This window comes from Sceloporus undulatus, chromosome 3, assembly GCF_019175285.1.
Source record: "Sceloporus undulatus isolate JIND9_A2432 ecotype Alabama chromosome 3, SceUnd_v1.1, whole genome shotgun sequence".
Lineage (NCBI taxonomy): Eukaryota > Metazoa > Chordata > Lepidosauria > Squamata > Phrynosomatidae > Sceloporus > Sceloporus undulatus.
Genome location: NC_056524.1, coordinates 197,216,739 through 197,235,930, shown reverse-complemented (window position 1 = coordinate 197,235,930; position 19,192 = coordinate 197,216,739). Strand labels below are relative to the sequence as shown.

The window sequence follows — 19,192 nt, the reverse complement described above, 5'->3', positions numbered from 1 at the left end:
CCTCTGCTCTCTTCCTGGTCCTGGCTCCTTTTTGCAAAGCCAGGAGGAGCACAAATGCCACCCCTAAAACTTTTGCAGGGCCTGAGGGGGAGGTGCCCGGCCAGCAAAAGGGAGCCCTAGAGGAGAGGGAGGGAGGGACGAGAGGCTGCATCAGGCTGCATCCACACTGGAGAAACAACCCCGTTTGGCAGCGCTTTAACTTTTTTCTGGCTCAAGGCTATGGGATTCTGGGAGTTGGAGTATGTTGTTGGGCCCAGATATCAAGGCTTGACTCTTTTCTGACTCAAGGCTATGGGATTCTGGGAGTTGGAGTATGTTGTGGGGCCCAAATATCAAGGTTTGACTCTTTTCTGGACTCCTTATATAGGACACATCCTACATTTCAGACTTCTACCCAGAAGGAATTTCAAAACATCCTCCTTTTCTAGGACATGTCGTATGTTTCAACCTTCTGGCCAGGAAGAATGTCAAAATGTCTTCCATTTTTGGTAGGATAACACACGTCCTCCTTTATCCAGGACATGGCTTACATTTCAGCCCTGCCCAGGAGCAATATGAAAATGTCCTCCATTTTACCAGGATGACCAGATGTCATCCTTTATCCAGGGCACGTCCTACATTTCTGCCCAGGAGGAATTTCAAAATATCCTGGTTAGTTCAGAGAGTTTGCCTTTGCCAGCCTTTCCTTGAGGCTGAGAGTGTGTGACTTATTTGCCAAGTGGGTTTTCTTGGATTGTTCAGAGAGTTTGCCTTTGGTGACTTGGGTGTGTGCGAGTGTATGAGTGTGTGCCTTAAGAGGTTTTCTTGGGAGGTTTGTTCAGAGATAATTTGCCTTCACCTTCCCTTAAGGCTGAGAGTGTGACAAGCAGTATGATGTCCCTCGTGCACCGCACCATTTGGACATGGCACATGAGCCACGTCGACACGTGCCCCATGTAAACAGTGGGGTGCCAAGATGGCTCCTGTGGCTCGCGGTAGGACTCAGGACATTAAAAATACTGTATAGGGGCCCCAAATGTACTTTCTGCCCCAGGGCCCTTAAAGGCCTAGTTACAGGCCTGGCCAGGGCGCCACCTGCGCTCCTCCTGGCTTTGCAAGGAGCAAAAAGGAGCCAGGACCAGGGGAGAGTGAGGGGCGCTTGCTGGAGTGCGTGCTCACGCACACAGCCCTAGACAAGCGCCACTTGTGCTCCTCCTGGCTTTGCTCCTTTTTGCTCTTTGCAAGGAGCAAAAAAGAGCCAGGGCCAGGGGAGAGCAAGGGGCGCTTGCTTTGAAAGTGAAGGGGAAAAGGCAAAGCTCCCTTCTCTATTCCTCCTCTTCTGACGTGACAGCAGCACCTGTGTGCCCTGAGGCATGCCTTCAACCCAGGTAAGAAGAGACAGAAAAGGTGCAATATTTAGTGCAACTAACTAACTAAAAAAAATAAATAAACTCGTGCAACTGCAAACTACAAGTTCCATAACTCTATAGCATTGAGGGGTTAAAGTGGTGTAAAAGAACATTGATTTTCCAGTGTGATAGCAGCCTGAATTAAATGCAGATAATGTTGTTGTGAGATATTTAGCCTTCTGTTGGAGAGAATCAGATTTTCATTGAATCCTGGTCTCCAGAGTCATAGAGTCGTAGAGATGGAAGAGACGCAAGGGCCATCCAGTCCAACGCTCTGCCATGCAGGAAATCTCAATCAAAGCATACCTGACAGATGGCCATCCAGCCTCTGCTTAAAGACCTCCAAAAAAGGAGACTCCACCACTCTCTGAGGGAGTGTGTTCCACTGTCAAAAAGCCCTTACTGTCAGGAAGTTCCTCCTAGTCCAACACACAAAACACACAAAGTTATATCCCAACCTCCTATCCAGGAAGAATGTCAAAATGTTCTCCACTTTGAGCATCTGAGAAACATGAATTTGTATTGTTTTATTATTAATGTTTTTGGCTTTTAGTTGGTCGTGTTCTCCATTTTTTGAACATCCTATAATTTGTCCTACATTTGTTATGGGGGGGGGAATATTTCTCGACTAGGGTGACCAAATATCTAGAGCCAGCCCTGCCGCCAGGGCTCCTTTGAAGCCTTTTATGTAATATGTAATAGTTGGAGTAGTTGGAAAACTTTGCTTTGGAGGAGTTTTGGAGAGAGAATTTTGCAAAGACTAGATGTCTAAGCAGTATATGAATAGCTGTCACTCTCATTTCAATGACACTATGAAAACTATCTTGAAATACTACTATTAGCCAGGGATACCTTACTCAGAAAGCTGTGCTAGTTGAGCCTTCTGCACTTAGAACACCCACTAGATGCAGAGTTCACTATATTTTGGGGGAGGTAGATATTTTGTTTTTAAATACTTGCTGTTTGTGAGTAGGCACATTCTTTTCTTCAGATATTAAGATAAAGAAAATTGGGAACATTTGGCTTTGAGTACACGGCTTTTAAGGTGAGCCTGCAAAAACTAATGATATTCTTTCTATAGCCTCCAGGTATGTTTGTACCTTTCAAACCTTTGCAGTCAAATAATTGCCATCCCAAGAGCCCACCCCCTCCCAAAGAGCTAAAGCCTTGTCATTGATGGCATGCTACATTCTAAAAAACAGAATAATGTTAAGGACAATCATCTGCTCCGTCTCTTCACCAATAACTGTATCTAGGCAAGTGAACAATGAGAGATTCCACACATTGCAAAAACAAGCCACTTCCTTCACTTGAAGCTAGATAGATTTGGCTGTGTGATTACTGGGTACTTGGGGCACCTGACAATCAGAGAACCTCCTTGATCTTCCTTCTTCAGAGATGAGGAAAGGATAAGCTATGACAAAAGAACTCTGCATCTAATGGGTGTTCTAAGTGCAAAAGACTCAACTAGCACATATATACTGTAAGCCCACAACATCTCCTTCCCACATCACTGCAGAGATGGTTAAAGATGACAGAAAGTGGAATGGATCACAGTTTGGCTGAGAAGTCACCATGGCAATCGAGACTGAACCCTGTGTTTACATACATATTTTGATACAATTTGTATCCAAACAGATCTATGCACCTTTTCATTTTCCCTTAGAGAAAATATACCTGGGGGGGGGAGTATGCTTTACTTCTGCTGCAGACATATGATCAACGCAAAGTAAATTCAGGAAACCATTGTCATTTCTGCTTTTATTACAATGAATAAAGAATTTCCCTATATAACAAAGCAGGATCAAGAGAATGAAAATAACCATACAAAGGCTGATCTGCATTGTTATTGGTTACTAAATGACATGAATAAAACTATGGTTTATTTATATATATTTATATATATGGTTTAAGTGGAAAAGAAAAAAGAGAAATAACTGAAATATCCATTCATAAAGGGGAAATTGACTACTTGTGGAGATGCAACAGCTCTTCCATATATGTGCTTAAAATCCATTCGTGGGACATATTTTTTTGCGGGGGAGGGGAGTTGCTATAGTGCAGAATCTTTACTGGATCCCCTACTACAGTATGGAGCTAAAGGTTTAAGTCAAGCTGGTCAAATTTCATGCACGTTGAAGACCTTTCAAGTATATACACAGGACATTTTATACTTTGGATGAAATGTGTACAGCAAACAATCCCCAAAAGCTGCTTTAGAAACTGCTGCAAGTTCTATTAGTATCTAGGCAATACAATATTCCCAACAGACTTCAACAATATTTTCAATATTTACACAACTGGTAGGAATATATCCCTATACCCCACACCTGGAAAATGTTCATTCCAACATAACAAATACTGTGTAACCATGGAGTTCCTATAAAGACATGTATTACTATTAAATATAGAAAGGGATAAGCAATTCTAAGCAATACACATGGGACATGGAGGATGAGGGAAAGGAGGTAACCTGTAATGTAAGAAACTTTCATGATCTGGTACACAAGACAGCTAGAAGAGGAGATTAATCTTGTATCTTCATTCTGAAGTTTGGATGGTTTAATTTTTTTGAAAATAAGTATTCAACTCATGAAAGCATTTTGCTGCCACCTACAGTACACCCCATAAAATGGAGAATAGGAATGTGAAGTTGAAGGTTTTCATGACTGGCATCCATAGCTTTTTGTGGGTTTTTTCGGTCTATGTGGCCATTTTCTAGAAGAGTTTATTCCTGACGTTTCGCTAGCACCTGTGGCTGGCATCTTCTCTGAAGATGCCAGCCACAGATGTTGGTGAAACGTCAGGAATAAACTCTTCTAGAACATGGCCACATAGCCCAAAAAATCCACAAAAAAACCAAGAGAATGGGAATGTTTCTAAACTGGAATAGCATACATGGCCCACACCATCAATTCAAACTGTTTTGTGGAGTTAACCTCAGTTTCCACTCAAGATGTTTGCTTGATTCAAAACAGAAAGAAATTAGTATTTCAATGCCATGTTCAAAGGGAATAGGAGTTAGAAATAACATTTTGTTCACTTTATTAGCTGCAATTTTATGTTCTATCTTAAAATTAGCTGTTTAACACATTCGGCATCACACTTTCTTCTTGTTCAGGCCTGGCAACCATTAGTTATTTATATTGTAGCATCTGTAACTTGGCTTTCCATCTAAACCCTGATACAGTGGAGATTTAGTCGAGATACAAAGAGATGAAAACTGTATATATCATAATGTACTGTATATAATGTATAAGTCTAGAAATTTTAATCAAAAAATTGACCCAAAAAAACTGGGTCAACTTATCCACGGGTCAATGTAAGTACTGTACTTTACCTCTTATATATATTAAAAAGGAGTCATCCCCTTTCTCTGAATAAAAGGCAAGAGCTCAGCCCATCCTGGGAGCACCAAAAAGAGGTATGTACTGTATCCCCTCTACTCTCTCATCCATCCAGCCTTTAGGATGAGCACAAATAGTTATGCCTGTCAGAATTTTCTAAGTTTTTTGACATTATTTTGTTTTGCATTATCCTTTACATCCTTTGTTACATGCCCCTAAGTTTTACCCTCAACTTATCCATGGGTCATATCAAAATCCGTAATTTTGGCCCCAAAACCTGCCCTTGACTTATACATGAGGTTGACTTATAGTCGAGTATATACGGTAGTTATAGGTTGAGTATCCCTTATCCAAAATACTTGGACCCCAGAGGTGTTGTGGATTTTTTTGGATTTTGGAATATTTGCATATACATAATGAAATAACTTGGAATGGGACTCAAGTCTAAACAGAAAATTATTAAATTATTTTTGTTGATATTTTATAAACACATAGCCTGCAGGTAATTTTATAACAATATTTTAATAATTTTGTGCATGAAACAAACTTTGTGTACATTGAGTCTAAGGTGTCACTATCTCAGCCACCCATGTGGATGATTTTGGAGTATTTCAGATTTTGGAATTCTGGATAAGGGATGCTCAACCTGTGTAAGAAAAAATGATTATCCAGTAAGAAACAGGGGGAGAAGGGGTTGATGTCAAAAGCTTTTTGAACTGAAAACATCTTCCACCATGCCACAAAGATAGCTAAGCAGCTCTCACAAGGTAAGGAATTGACCATCTTGGTTACCACAATTAGCCTGAACTTTCTTATGCGGACACAGAGCTACCTTGAGAACCTCTTGAGGGGGTAAAGTGTAAGTCTAATGTTTAAATATCCTTCAGAATTCCTACAATGCTAGAACTAGAATTTCCTGGTTCACCTGAGCATCTTTAAATAGATTTTTGAAAACTGATGCAGAAGAAAGAAATTAGGTAATGCTACCACATATCTCAGTTGCCCATTAAGTCAACAATTGCCATTGCTTCCTCCTGCTAGTTTAGAAAAGGCCATTTTTTAAACCTGTGGATACTTACAGTGCATATTTCAAAATATGGAAAGCTAAGATTGAATTATTAGCATCAATATAGATTTTCTTTTGAAGTACACAGAAGCACTAATCTAATAAATTATTAAAATATAACTTCCTTACATCATTATGCATTGATCATTTAAATGATCTATGATCAATGATACAGAAAAATTGAACATCTGCACTCCACATTTTCAAGTAGCCACAATAAGTATCCATAGTTTAAAAACAAGGGTCTTTTTAAAAATATATTATTATTATTATTATTATTATTATTATTATTATTATTATTATATGTTAACAATGGTCTTTTCTAGAGTAACAAGTCAAAGCAGCAAAGACTTGTAAAACCTGTACATCAATGAAAAGGGAAGATGTATAAAGATTAAAGCAAGTGTGGACAAAGCGTGGCATGTCATTCCCAGGACACTCAAATGCACTTTGAAGGATGAGAAGGGCATTTCCACTACATCTGGAGCACCTCTGGGCCCACAAAGCGTTAAAAACTATTTTTGCAAAGAACTGTGTTGTGTCCCAAACTGTCCACTGGTGCATAAAGTGTATTTCCACCTCATTTTGTGCACTTCTGGGCCAATTTAGGCCTAGGAGGGGTCTTTTTTGAAACCCCAAACATGGTCAAAATGCCCCTATGCCCCCTAGAGGCATTTGGGGGATTTTTTTTTCCTTTTTGCAGAAGTAGGTGCCACCCTCCAAGGCCTCCTATAGGGCCAATGCATTCTACCTGGCCTTCCTCAGCTGCCCACCAGCTACTGCAAAGTTAAACATATGGAGCACATATTTCAGCAGTGTGTTTATGTCAAATGAGATGGGATGGGATGGTATAAAGAAAGCTTTGCTTGAAATTTTCCCCTTCCCAAAATACGTGTGAAAGGGCTACTTTCTCCTAGTGCAATTTTCAAGGAGTTCATTGACAAAGAGGAAAAAGTATTGGCCCATCAAATTGGTGGAGGGGAAGGAACGTACCCCTAATTTGCCAAAGCAATAGGATAACACTAGCAGAGTTTCAAGGGCAATTTTGTAACTTGGTACATCTCTGTGCGGTCAGATAGGCAACATCCTATCTTACTGTAATGGCAGCAAACAAAACAAAATATGTTCCCACCACCACAGACAAAAGTATAGAACAAGCTGCTACCTGATGAGGCCCAGGGTCCATCCAGTCAAGCATCTTTATTCCAACAAGTACCAAAAATTTATTTCTAGGAAGGCTACACACATTCATGTATTGAATGTGCACAGCTGTATGCAGTCACCTCCCACACCTACATCCCAATGCATCTTCACACATCCATATTCAAACTGTAACTGAGTGTGTCCAGCATATTGAATGCAGCAGCAAAAATTCAGCATTCTGGAAGTAGTCTTTCAAAATGTGTATTTCACATCAACAGATCATTGCTGAGAAAACGGTGTAATGTAATTATTAAGGTAACAGATGAAGTGTGTCTTAAATGATTAACTCTTGCAAAAGCATCACCAATTACATATACACTTAGGAGCTGGGAGGAGATAATGTTTTATCTTCTCAACTCCATGTCAACTCCAAGAGATAGGTAAGAAATGACAGGAAGAGACCAGAGAGAAACTCAAGAGTTTTCAATGTTATATAATTCTAGGCACCACAATTTTAGAAAAAATATCAACACGTTGGAACAGAAGCAGAGGAGGGCAAAAAAGATGGTGAAATGTATAGAAATAGTCCTATGAAGAATCACAGGAGTGAGTCTGGAGAAGAAACTATTGAGAGTTTATGTGAAAACCAGCTTTAAGTAGCTAAAGCAGTTTTATGTAGAAGATAGAGCAAATGTGTTTATTGATGCTCCATAGAATAGAAAGTTAGAAAGAACTTTGTGATACTTTAGAAGGTGGCAGATCCTCCTTTGTTGGAAATTTTTAAACAAAACATGGATGACTCTTCAAATATGGATTTCCTTCATCGGTGGTGGTTGAGTGAATGACCAAGTAGCTTTCAAATCACTAAGCAGTTTCACTAAGCATTCCAGTTTAGATATAGCTCATCCATTTCAAAAAAGACTAGCAGATCAAGGAATAACAAAACAAAGTATGTATGGAACAAACATGATTTATGCTCAAACTGAGGAGTGAGCCAGTTGCAGAAATCAGGATTTAATATTTTTTTTAGTCCAGAATCTTGTATACTGCCAAGTCAAGGTCAAACACAAAACAGGAGAGGAAAGAAGAATAGTCAACTATAATTATATACAGTACATTTGGCCCTCTGTATTCATGGATTATTTATCCAAGGATTCAATCATGCATGGCTTGAAAATATTTTTAAAATATATAAATTCCAAAAATCAAACCTTAATTTTGCTGTTTTATATAAGGGACACCATTATCCTATGCCACTGTATTTAATGGGACTTAAACATCCACAGAGAGTCCTGGCAGATACTAAGAGCCCACTATACTATGTGATATACAGTGTATGACATGAGTGACACGGTTTTTCCCAATATGTTGCTCTCCAGAAGTGTTTCACCAGATGTTAAGAGCTGTACTCCAACACATTTGGATCACACCAGCGATTATAGGAAGACCACACTAAACTGACCTGCCTAAACAACTTATTAAGTACTAGTTTTAACATCAAATCCTAAAAGTATAAAAGCTACATAAAGACACAGTTAACAATGTTTCACTGTATTATGGTTTGTGCATTTGGAACAATATGAGCATACTATTGCATTCTTGTCTGCATGACCTCATTGGTTTATAGACAAGTACACTGAAGTGCAATACAACAAAAACAGAGATGTGGAGTGGAAAATATTCCAAACCAGAAAATTTTCAATGGTGTAATTTTCCATGGAAAATTTCCCACATTATATACACAGTGGGCCCTTGGTATCAGCTGAGGTTTGGTTCCAGGACCTCCCACAGATACCAGCACAGGCACATCAACTTCCTCATTCCAGATTTCTACAGTGGCAGCAAACCACAGCTTGCTGAAAGTGCATGCAGTGACAAACTATTTGGCTGCTACAGTGACAGCAGCCATGGAAGAGAAACTGCTTGAGGTTGAAGCTCAGTCATACAACTCCCAATGTTTTTGTTATATCTGAACTGACCCATTATTTCAACCTGCTCCCGTACAGCAGGGAATGCTTTATGATTTATTGGAATGTCTTATCAAAACAATAGAACACTATCCACCTTTATCGCAACAAACGAGTTTCATTAAAATATTTTGGATCAGGAAAAAAACGATCAAACTAGTGTGCCTTACAAATGTAGTATATTGCTGCTGCCAGAAGACCAGCAGCATTAGCAAAACCATACTTCCCAGAGATATTATTTGCCGCCATAATGGAAAGGAATGGAAGATAAAGTTAGATTTTTCACACACATTAAAAACTAACTACTGTACAAATAAATAAATAGGGCTGGACAAAAACATAAAACCATATTTTTCTGTCACCCAAGACTAAACAAGAAGTTAACTAAACAAAAATTCTATTTATTCTTCAATTTTTCCCTAAACACTTCTTTATGATGTATTTCTCATGCCCTTGGCATCATGCTTCCTTACCTTTAACAAATACTTTAAGCAGTTCTACACATTTTATACTGTCTGAATAGTGTCTCAATACTTGCAGGCCATCACCTATGGCCCATGAGAGACTGTAGAGAGAGTTGTAGGCCAAAATACCTGGAGCAAAGCTTTTCCTTACCTGGCCTGCAGTAAACTTCCAACTTCAAATGAAAAGACAGATAAACATTTGTAAACAAAAACAAAAAATCAAAGTGTCCACCTTTTGGCAATGTAATCCCAAATTTCCAAGTTAGGACTACGTTTGTCCAGGCTGATTAAGTAAGAACTGGTTTGTATTATCAGTCTTATATTTACATTTATAAAAATTCAGATTATTAGAATCAGACTTCTACAATGGATTTGGGACCAATTCCAAAAGAGAAAGAACTTACATATGCTCAACAGGAATTGAGTAATGTTTGCTCAGTTTGACAGAATGTTGACAGAATCTTACCTGCAGCTCCTCTGAGACTCTCTCTAAGTGGTTAGTTATCTTCTTTATTAGGTCACTATACATCTGTTCCGAATGCTGCTGGCACACACATTTGTACACACAACTGCATAAATAAATACAAGAAAAGTGATACATTGACAAGCATTTGTAGCATAAAAACAATATTAAACCAGCAGAAATTCAATTTTAAAAAATTAAAGTGATATTTCACCCATATGCAACTTTTTTAAAAATACCATTACTATCCAATAGCAATAGCAGCTTCATTTATACAGTATACTGCTTCATATCACCTAAGTAGTCTCTAAAAGGTTTACAACTGTAAGTTAATTGCCCACAACAAGCCAGGTACTCATTTTAGTGACCTCGGAAGGATGCAGCCTGAGTCAAGCCTGAGCCCTTGGCTACTACTGAACTTGTAACCTTATGGTTTGCGAGTGAGTGGCTGCAGTACAGGCATTTAACCACTGTGCTACCAGGGTTTTGTGGCAACTAATCTGTATCCCTGACAAATTATTCCACAGATTTACAATTAAATCTTTACAGTTAAGGCCGTCACGAATATAATAACTGTACCTATTATAGCCTAGCTATGTCAACCTGTTGTATATACTTCATCAAACCACACAGCTCATTCACATTTAATTCTGTCTTGAAGGAGATCCTCTCATGTAAATCCGTTACTTCCAACTAGAATAGATCCACATAACCAATTGAATTTATGTAAGCACTGATTTATCAAGTTCTGACTGATTCAATAGTTTACTCTAGTTGGGGCCAATAACTAAATTTAGGTCTATATTTTAAAACACAAAAATACCCATATCAACAACATGCTACTCTAGGGATTTTCCTTCAGGCATTACTGTGAAATTACCATATTAACTAAATAAGACTATTCCCACCAATGCGGCTGAATCCAGACTAGGGACCAAAAAACACAGCAGAGATAATCCAGTTTGAGACTGTTTTAACAGCCCTGGATCAGTGCTAGGAAACCCTGGAAATTGTTTTGTGAGACATTTAGCCTTCTCTATCGGAGAGCTCCAGTGCTACAATAAATTACAATTTCCAGGGTTACCTAGCACTAAGCCAGGACAGTTAAAGCGGTCTCAAACTGGATTATTTCTGCAGTGCGTTTTGGTCCTAAATTAGCCAAGCTTTAGTCTCACTGAAATCAATAGGGCTAATTATTCATGACCAAATTATCCTAGTTGTTTCATTAAGACAAACTGTTTCAATGTGTTTCAATAATTTGTTTCAATAAGCATAGCAAAATGAGCCTATTTATTTATTTATTTATTTATTTATTTTTATCCAACCTTTCTCCCAATATAGAGACTCAAGGTAGCTAACAGCAAGCTTAAAACAATACAGATTAAAAATACAAAAACATTTTAAAAATATAAAGATAACATTTAAAAAACAACTAAAGAATTTATAAAATTAAAAAACATTAAACATTAAAATAGTAAAATGTATTTAAGAACGTTATACAAACCTTAGAATCTGAATCACACATTTAGAAATCAAACTCTCATCAGTCTGAAAAAGCCTGATGGCACAAAAACATTTTTACCTGCCACCAAAGGGAAAGCAGTGGTGGATCTTCTCTAGGGAAAGAGTTCCTAAGTTTGGGAGCAGCCACCAAGAAGGCCCTCTTCCTTGCTGCCACTAAGAGCCTGAGGGGGTGGTGGGAGAGAGGGGGGAGCCTCTCCAGATATTAGAGCTCTAATTGTCATAAAGGGAGATACAGTCCTTCAAATAAACCCCTAGACCCAACCTGAATAGGGGCTTTATAAATCAAAACCAGCACTCCAAATTGTGTCTTGAAATAGACCAACAGCTATTGGGGCTGTTGCAACAAGCGAGTCATATGCTCCCTATAGCCAGCTACAGTTAACAACCTGGATGCAACTCTTTGGGCCAAGAGACATAAAGTGTATTACTGTAGTCCAAGCAAATGTTACTAAGGAATACAGTGGTACCCCGGGATACGAATGCGCCGGGTTACGAATTTTTCGGGATACGAAAAAATCCCATAGGGATTTATTGCTTCGGCTTACGAAGGTTTCTTCGGGTTACGAAAAAACCGCGGCGCTATTTTCCGCCACCGGAGGGCAGCAGAGAGCTATTTTTCCATTAGCGCCTATGGGAATTCGGCTTACGAAGGTATTTCGGGTTACGAAATTAACCGCGGAACGAATTAATTTCGTAACCCGGGGTACCACTGTATACCATCACAGCCAGATCTGACTTCTCCAGTAACGGGCACACTTGGGACACTAGATTTAATTGTGCAAAAGCACTCCTGGTCACTGCTGAAACCTGGGCCTCCAGGCTCAGAGCTGAATCCCACAGTACTCACAAACAGTGAACCTGGGTCTTCAGGGAGAGTGTATGCCCATTTAACACAGGCTGAATCCCCATTCCCAGATCTGCTTTTTGACTGACCAGGAGCCTCTCTGTCTTGTTGGGATTATGTTTCAATTTCTGTGCCCTCATCCAGTCCACTACAGCTGCCAGGCACCAGTTTAGCACAGGAACAGCTTCCTTGGAGTCAGGTAGAAAAGGAGTAATAGAGTTGGGTGTCTTTAGTCTTGTTTTCCATCAGTGGTTCTTAGCTTGTGGTCCACATAATAATAATAATAATAATAATAATAATAATAATAATAATAATTTATTTATAGCCCGCCCAATCACAAGGAATCCAGGCGGGTTACAACAGTAAAAATAAAGAAAATAAAATACAATAAATAAATAAAATACAATAAAATTAAAGAGAGCAAAGTGAGTACATTCACAGTTAGGCCTGATGGAAGTTGGGCCTCTCTTTTTCACTCCCTCTCAGGTCTGATGATGATGTCGTGGAGGGAGGGCTCTTCTTCTTGAGGCAAGGATTTTATTTTAATTAATTTTAATTTAATTCTTCTCATTAAATTTAAGAGAAGAATTGGTGGACAGAGTGACATAAGTCACAGTAAATGGGGAGTAGAACTAGGTAGGGAAGGCCTGCCGGAAGAGATCCATCTTAAGAGCCTTCTTAAAGGCTGTAAGAGTAGAAATGTCACGGATCTCCTTCGGCAGGTCATTCCATAGCTTAATAACCCCAGGTAGCAGCAATGTTCTCACAGGGGGATTGCGGAGGCTTGAGAGTTGCTCAAAACAGCTGCATGACATAAGACAAGGCTAAGGCAGGCAGGCTGGCTCTGAGAGTTGTCTGTCATGTGGCAGGTCCACAATGAGGAGTAAGCAGGCCAAGCAGCCAAACAACAGAGGAGCTGACAGCCAGACTTTGCCCTTCTTTCTCTCTTCTTCCTCCTTTCCAGAGGAAAGACAGGACAACTAAAACAAGAACGTGAGGCAATAAAATGGGGGGGGGGGGGCTGTTTCTTTCAAACTCTCTTCAAACAGTGACACCACAACAAAAGCCTTTCACATCTCCAGCCCTAGGCTAGGACAACAACATCTCCCTCACAACTCCTCCTCCACCACCACTACCCCACAACTGCTCCTATGCCCCCAAATTCAAGTTCCTAAATTTTATGACTTCCTCCTCCACACTGAAAGAGAGAGAGAAGATATATAGGTTTCTTCACCACCATGCCACCTTCATGCATAGGGTCTTTGCAAAATGTTCATGCACAATTTTCTGTGTTGAGGGAAGAGATGAGAAAGGAGGAGGGAACAACAGAAAAACAGTGGGGGGAAAGCATCCCAGGAAAACACCAACCTTTGAAAAAGTGCTGTGATCTTAGAAGCTCACCTTAACAGTCACCTGTGGGGAAAAAAATCTTCAACCCCACCCCACTTTTTTCCTTCTTTATCATAAGGGGAGGAGACCACAGTCAGTCATCCCAGAGTCTTGACTAAGGGCCACCAAACTTTTTTTCCAAACTCTCAACTACTAACATCAGTGCTGAGAAGGATTGCTAGACCCTCTGATTTAACATTTTATGTAAGATGCATCTCTGTGACTCCCAATAGTTACATTTTATCCCCTCAAAAAACTTTTAAAAACTATGCCTGAGGAACAAACCTGTGACCTTTTGAACCTTTTGGATGGCCTCATAAAGGCATCACTATAATTTGGTTTTTGATTTGTTTTAAACAGCTCCCTAGTGTACCTAGTGTGTGATTTACATCAACAGCAAAATAACAGGCATTTCCAAATACTAGTTTTGATAATTCCAGTTGTAAAGTTACTGTGAGCAATTAGTTAAAAAGAGTTCACAAATCCATTACCTCCCACTGAGCCAGTTTAAAGATTTAGGAATGTTTACCATTCACATGTCAGATGCAACGTGAAAATGATTCATATGTCATCAGCAGTCCACAATTAATATGCCAGATAATGGGTATGATAACAGAGCACTGATTTCAGTATGTGAAGTTTTTAATTGCACATTAGCTTAATCCTAACCATAAAAATTTTCTGTCCAAATAACATACTTTATTTTGTTCATTACTAATGGGGTAATGTCTGTTTTCCCTTCTTATCATGGCAAAAACTATGTTACATATTCTTAGGTAGCACAGGGTTCAGCAGTCTGCAGTTTTCTTATTAGTATAGTACATATCCACAATTTATTTGTACAAAATTAAGGCTTCCACATTTTTAAATTTATTTCTTGGAAATAACAGTAAAATTTCAGAAGTGAGTTAAATGAAGAATGAATCATTTCATATTATTAAACAGTAACATAAGGGTAGACTTCATGAGAAAAAAAAGTACAGTGGGCCTTTGGTATCTACTGAGGTTTAGTTCCAGGACCACCCATGGATACCAAAATCCATGGCTGCTCAATTCCCATTATATACAATGACATAGTAAAATGATGTCTCTTATATAAAATGGCCAAAATCAAGGTTTGTTTCCTGGAAATTATTTTTTAATGTGTTTTCAAGCCATGAATACAGAATCCATGGATACAGAGGTCCAACTGTATTGCGTATGTTCCAGTTTCCCCCATATTTAGGTTTCACCTTGGCAAAACATGGGAAAATACATTGTATTTCCATGGCTTGAAGATTTCCCATTATTTTACATCTCTATCACCCCAGACAAGAGTAAGACAACACCTCATGCCCTATGAGGATCCGTTGAAAGTGATAAATCTAAGAATGTTGCCATTCCGATATTCAAACACTGCAGCTAGCTAATCAGTACTACTACACCAATGTGTTACCAGCTGTCCTGGTTCTATAATCAAAAGCAATTCAAAGTGCCATTTTTGAGCTTTCAAACCTTAAGAAGTTTGGGGCACACATAATCTAGCTCACTTTTAGAGTCTAGCACTACAAACTCTGCTGGCTAGCCCACCTTTACTACTGACGGCCACCAGGTCTTTTCTGTGGTGACCACTAAGTTGTAAAACTTTTCCTGCCATCCCACGGGGTTTTTGATTGGCTCTATATGATTTGTAAATTGCCTTGAGAGGACTCTGTCCTGAAAAGCAATCTGAAAGTATTTAAAACAGTAAACACCTATTTTCTCCTAAGTTTAACATCTTGTAAGCTTTCCTAGAACTTGTTGAAAGATGGTAGAAAAATTCCTAGATCAAATACCACATTTACTTGTGTGCAAGTCAACCTCATGTATAAGCAGGAGCCGTGATGGCGCAGTAGTAAAATGCCTGCACAGCAGCCACATGGTTTATGAGGTTGATCTCAGAGGCTCCAAGGTCCACTCAGCCTTGCATCCTTCCATAGGTCGCAAAAATGAGTACCAAGCTTGTTGGGGGTAATTAGCTTATACATTGTAAACCACTTAGGGATTGCTTAGTTCACTGATAAGCGGTACAGAAATGTACTTGCTATTGTTAAGTGAAGGACAGGTTTGGGGACCAAAATTATGGATTTTTATATGACCCAGGGATAATTTGGGGGTAAAACCTAGGGGTATGTCAAAAAGGATATAAAGACAAAGCAAAGAAAATGGTGGCTACATTAGTAGTGATTACAACCTTTAACTTTAATATGATAATTTTACCAGACTTTAAGCCAGAAAAACTGACAAACATACACAAATATCTTATTCAAATCCTTCAAAGTACAATTCCTTATTGCAGGAATAACCAAATAAATGGTGGAATTGTTCTTCAATGAAATCATCAGCATAAACTTCATCTGTGTTTTCACAATCGACTAAATCATTATCCAATACTGATTTATCTTTGTCTTCATAGATGGCATTGTTTTCTGTGACATTCATAGCATTGTTAATACCGCATTGCAAGAATGATTTCTTCACCATTTCTAGTGGAACTGAATCCCAAGTGTCCTGTACCCATTTCACTCCCAAATCAATGTCTGGTTTCATCAGGGTCCCTTCTTTCGTTAACTTTGCTTGAACATAACATATCCATTATTGCAATATACTGTACAGTCAGTCTTTGAAAGGCTTGTTCAGACAAACATGCAATGGCTGCAGCATTGATGTCAGACTGCCTGGAATTAGACTGCTAACCTAGTTGTCTTTTTCTTTGCTTCATCGTTGACATTCTGGGTGACATGCACAAGAAACATATCCCACACCAATAATGATGGGTGTGATCTCAGCCTTGCACCTGTTTGCCTACACCACACATCACACAGCCACCATTCAGTGTCCTCCTAATCCAGCCAACCTTTAGGTTGAACATAGATAGTTAAGTCTGCTGGAATTTTTAAGATCTTTGGCATCATTTTCTTTTAAATTTTATCACTTTGTGCTATCTGTCAGAAAAATAGAACGACTGTGAAATTGGTCTTTTCATTACCAATCATTTTCACAAGTATGATCTTTTCACCAATACTTGCTACAGTTTGATTATCAGGCATATCAAAATATCAGACCACTAGGGGAAGGGAAGCTGCTGAGGGAGCAGGTTGTCAATAAGCAACCCAGCAAACTTCTCCAAGCTTCAGATGCAGAGAGGCCAGCCTATCCAGCTCAGAAGGGAAGGAAGGGAGAAGCCGAGGATGTCAAAAAGCCCTAGAGTGTGCTTCCTTCTCTCCTAAGCTGGATAGACTGGCCTCTGTGCATCTGAAGCTTGGAGAAGTTTGCTGGGTTGCTTATTGACAACCTGCTCCATCAGCAGCTTCCACTTCAAGCCAGGAGGAGTTTGCTGGGTTGCTTATCAACAATCTACTTCCTCAACCCACCCATCCCAGAAGCCTGATAAGAGGAGATTGCTCTGGTGGTCCCTGAAAAATCATCCAGAGCGATCACCTTAGATGGGGCTTCCAGCAGGTGGGAGAGTCAAAGGAGTGACTCATGGAAAAGCAAACCAAAAAAGCTCCCCCTGACTTGAAGTAGGTTCTAGGAACTTTTTGGCAGCATGGGTTTCATTCTTCCTTCTCTCTCAACCAGCCTTCACTCCTATGAAACCAGCACTGACCCATGGAAACATTAACCCAGGTTGATATGGTTAATTTTTTCCCTAAAATTTCTTGATTTATAGTTGAGAATATATGGTAAGATAATACAGTGCACCCGCATCATATGCGGGCACGCTTTATGTGGCTTTCAGCATACGCTGAAAGCCACATGGGGAGGAAGGGGCAGCATATCCCATAGGGACTAATGGGGCACATGCCTCTGGCGCATGCACACCACTAAGCCGCCAAGTGCACAAGCCCCATTCATTTAAATGGGCCTCGAGCATACGCATAATTTGCTTTACGCGGGGGAGTCCGGAAGGGATCCCCCACGTAAAGCAAGGACACACTGTACTTGAAAAAACTGTTTGACAATGTCCCAAAGACTGCCTTCAAATGTACATACCAAAAATTTGAAACTATGCTTGTATGTTCTATGTTATAAGAAAGGAAAAAGTAATGTTTTCTTACATTACAAAAAAAATTCTAAAAAATTCTTAAAGCACTATTCCCATCTCTGCCTATTATTTTCACAACAAGAGTGGAGACTGATTAACTGAAATCTCTTGGCCTTACTTTTATGTAAAATGGGTGCACAGCTCGCAGCCCACATGTGGACTCTGGAAGTGCTGAGTGGCCTCATGTTTGCCCTGCCACCAACTCAACCCACAACCCCCACACCAAGTAGTTGAGGTCTGTGTTAGCAGCTTGTCTACTGTAAAAACAATTGGAGTTACTGAGAGGGCAGGCAGCTAAAACCTCCTCCACAGTCCAGAAGGAACCAGACAAGCTGTATTACACAAAAGCCATTATGGCTGAATAGGATATAGATTCCTACAATAAAGGATGTGGACCACTACCTTGAATCCTGTGCTGGGAGATAGGCACTCTACATCAATCAATCAGTCAATCAGGACTTTAAAATCCCAGCCACCTTTTTTATTTATTTGTTGTAGTTATACACGCCACCTTTTCTATCTTAAGCACTCAATCAAATTATTAAGGAAGTTAATCCTAAAATTAATGTTTTTTACTTAAGAACACAATATTGGCTCACTCAAAACAGTCACTGACCACTAAATATACAATTGATACAGCCACCTTTATATATTCCATTTTTATAAGATCCTTTACCTGTATATTTGTTCATAGGAGATGGGGATGTAGTCACCAGGACTTTGAGTTAAAAGCTGATCGATGGCACTATCCAACTTTGGCCAATATGTGCTCTTATAGTCTTCTATCGTTATAACGTTCATTACTGTAAGAGAAGAAAATATTATCTTACTGAGCTTGGGTATGCAACTAAAGGAATAATAAATGAATGGAACAAGCATGATTATGAAACACAAATCAAATTTTTTAACATTTAAGAACTGTAAAGAATATTTGCCAGATTCTTCCTGATCCAAGTAAAGCATTTATGTACTCTATATTAGTGCCAAATCCTATGTCATTTTGTACGGGAGCAAATTCCACTGAACATTCAGTCGGCCCTTGGTATCTGCAGAAGATCCGTTCTGGACACACACCCCGTGGATACTAAAATAAATGGATGCTCAAGCCCGCATTGTCCCCAATGAGGACAATGGAAGTTAATGGTGGTGCAGCCATGTGCATGCACCACCAAGGGACAACAGGGGCTGTCCCTAACAGCAGCGCGGCCACGTGCACGCACCACCATTGGGGACAACAGGGGCTTGCTATCCACAGCTGTAGTTTGCCCTACTTCTCAACAGATACACACAAGACTACACTGCATATAAAGCTTTATAGTGGAAATGTGAGATGTGTAAAGTTTTCACAGCAGACTGGAACTCTGTCCTGTATATTTTTCCTGATTAACAAAGGGTCACTGCATATCGCAGCCTGAATTTCTTTCTACTTAATACAAAAATATTTAGGTGAACAATTTGATAATATTGGAGTCTAAATGACAAAAATCACACCCTGAAACATGTTTCTGCAAAGCTGTTCTACTGAGGTTGT

The 19,192-nt window shown here is 39.5% G+C and overlaps 1 protein-coding gene across 5 annotated transcripts in view; it reads right to left on the bottom strand.

Moving 5' to 3' along the window:
* CACUL1 (CDK2 associated cullin domain 1) overlaps positions 1-19,192 on the bottom strand; it is a 58,860-nt gene that overhangs the window by 30,776 nt on the left and 8,892 nt on the right. For all 5 annotated transcript variants that reach the window (XM_042458711.1, XM_042458713.1, XM_042458714.1 and 2 more), the window contains exons 2-3: positions 18,338-18,464; positions 9,842-9,944 (exon numbers count right to left, since the gene is read on the bottom strand). In XM_042458711.1, coding sequence (XP_042314645.1) covers positions 9,842-9,944; positions 18,338-18,464 — 230 coding nt within the window. The remainder of the gene's footprint in view (positions 1-9,841; positions 9,945-18,337; positions 18,465-19,192) is intronic.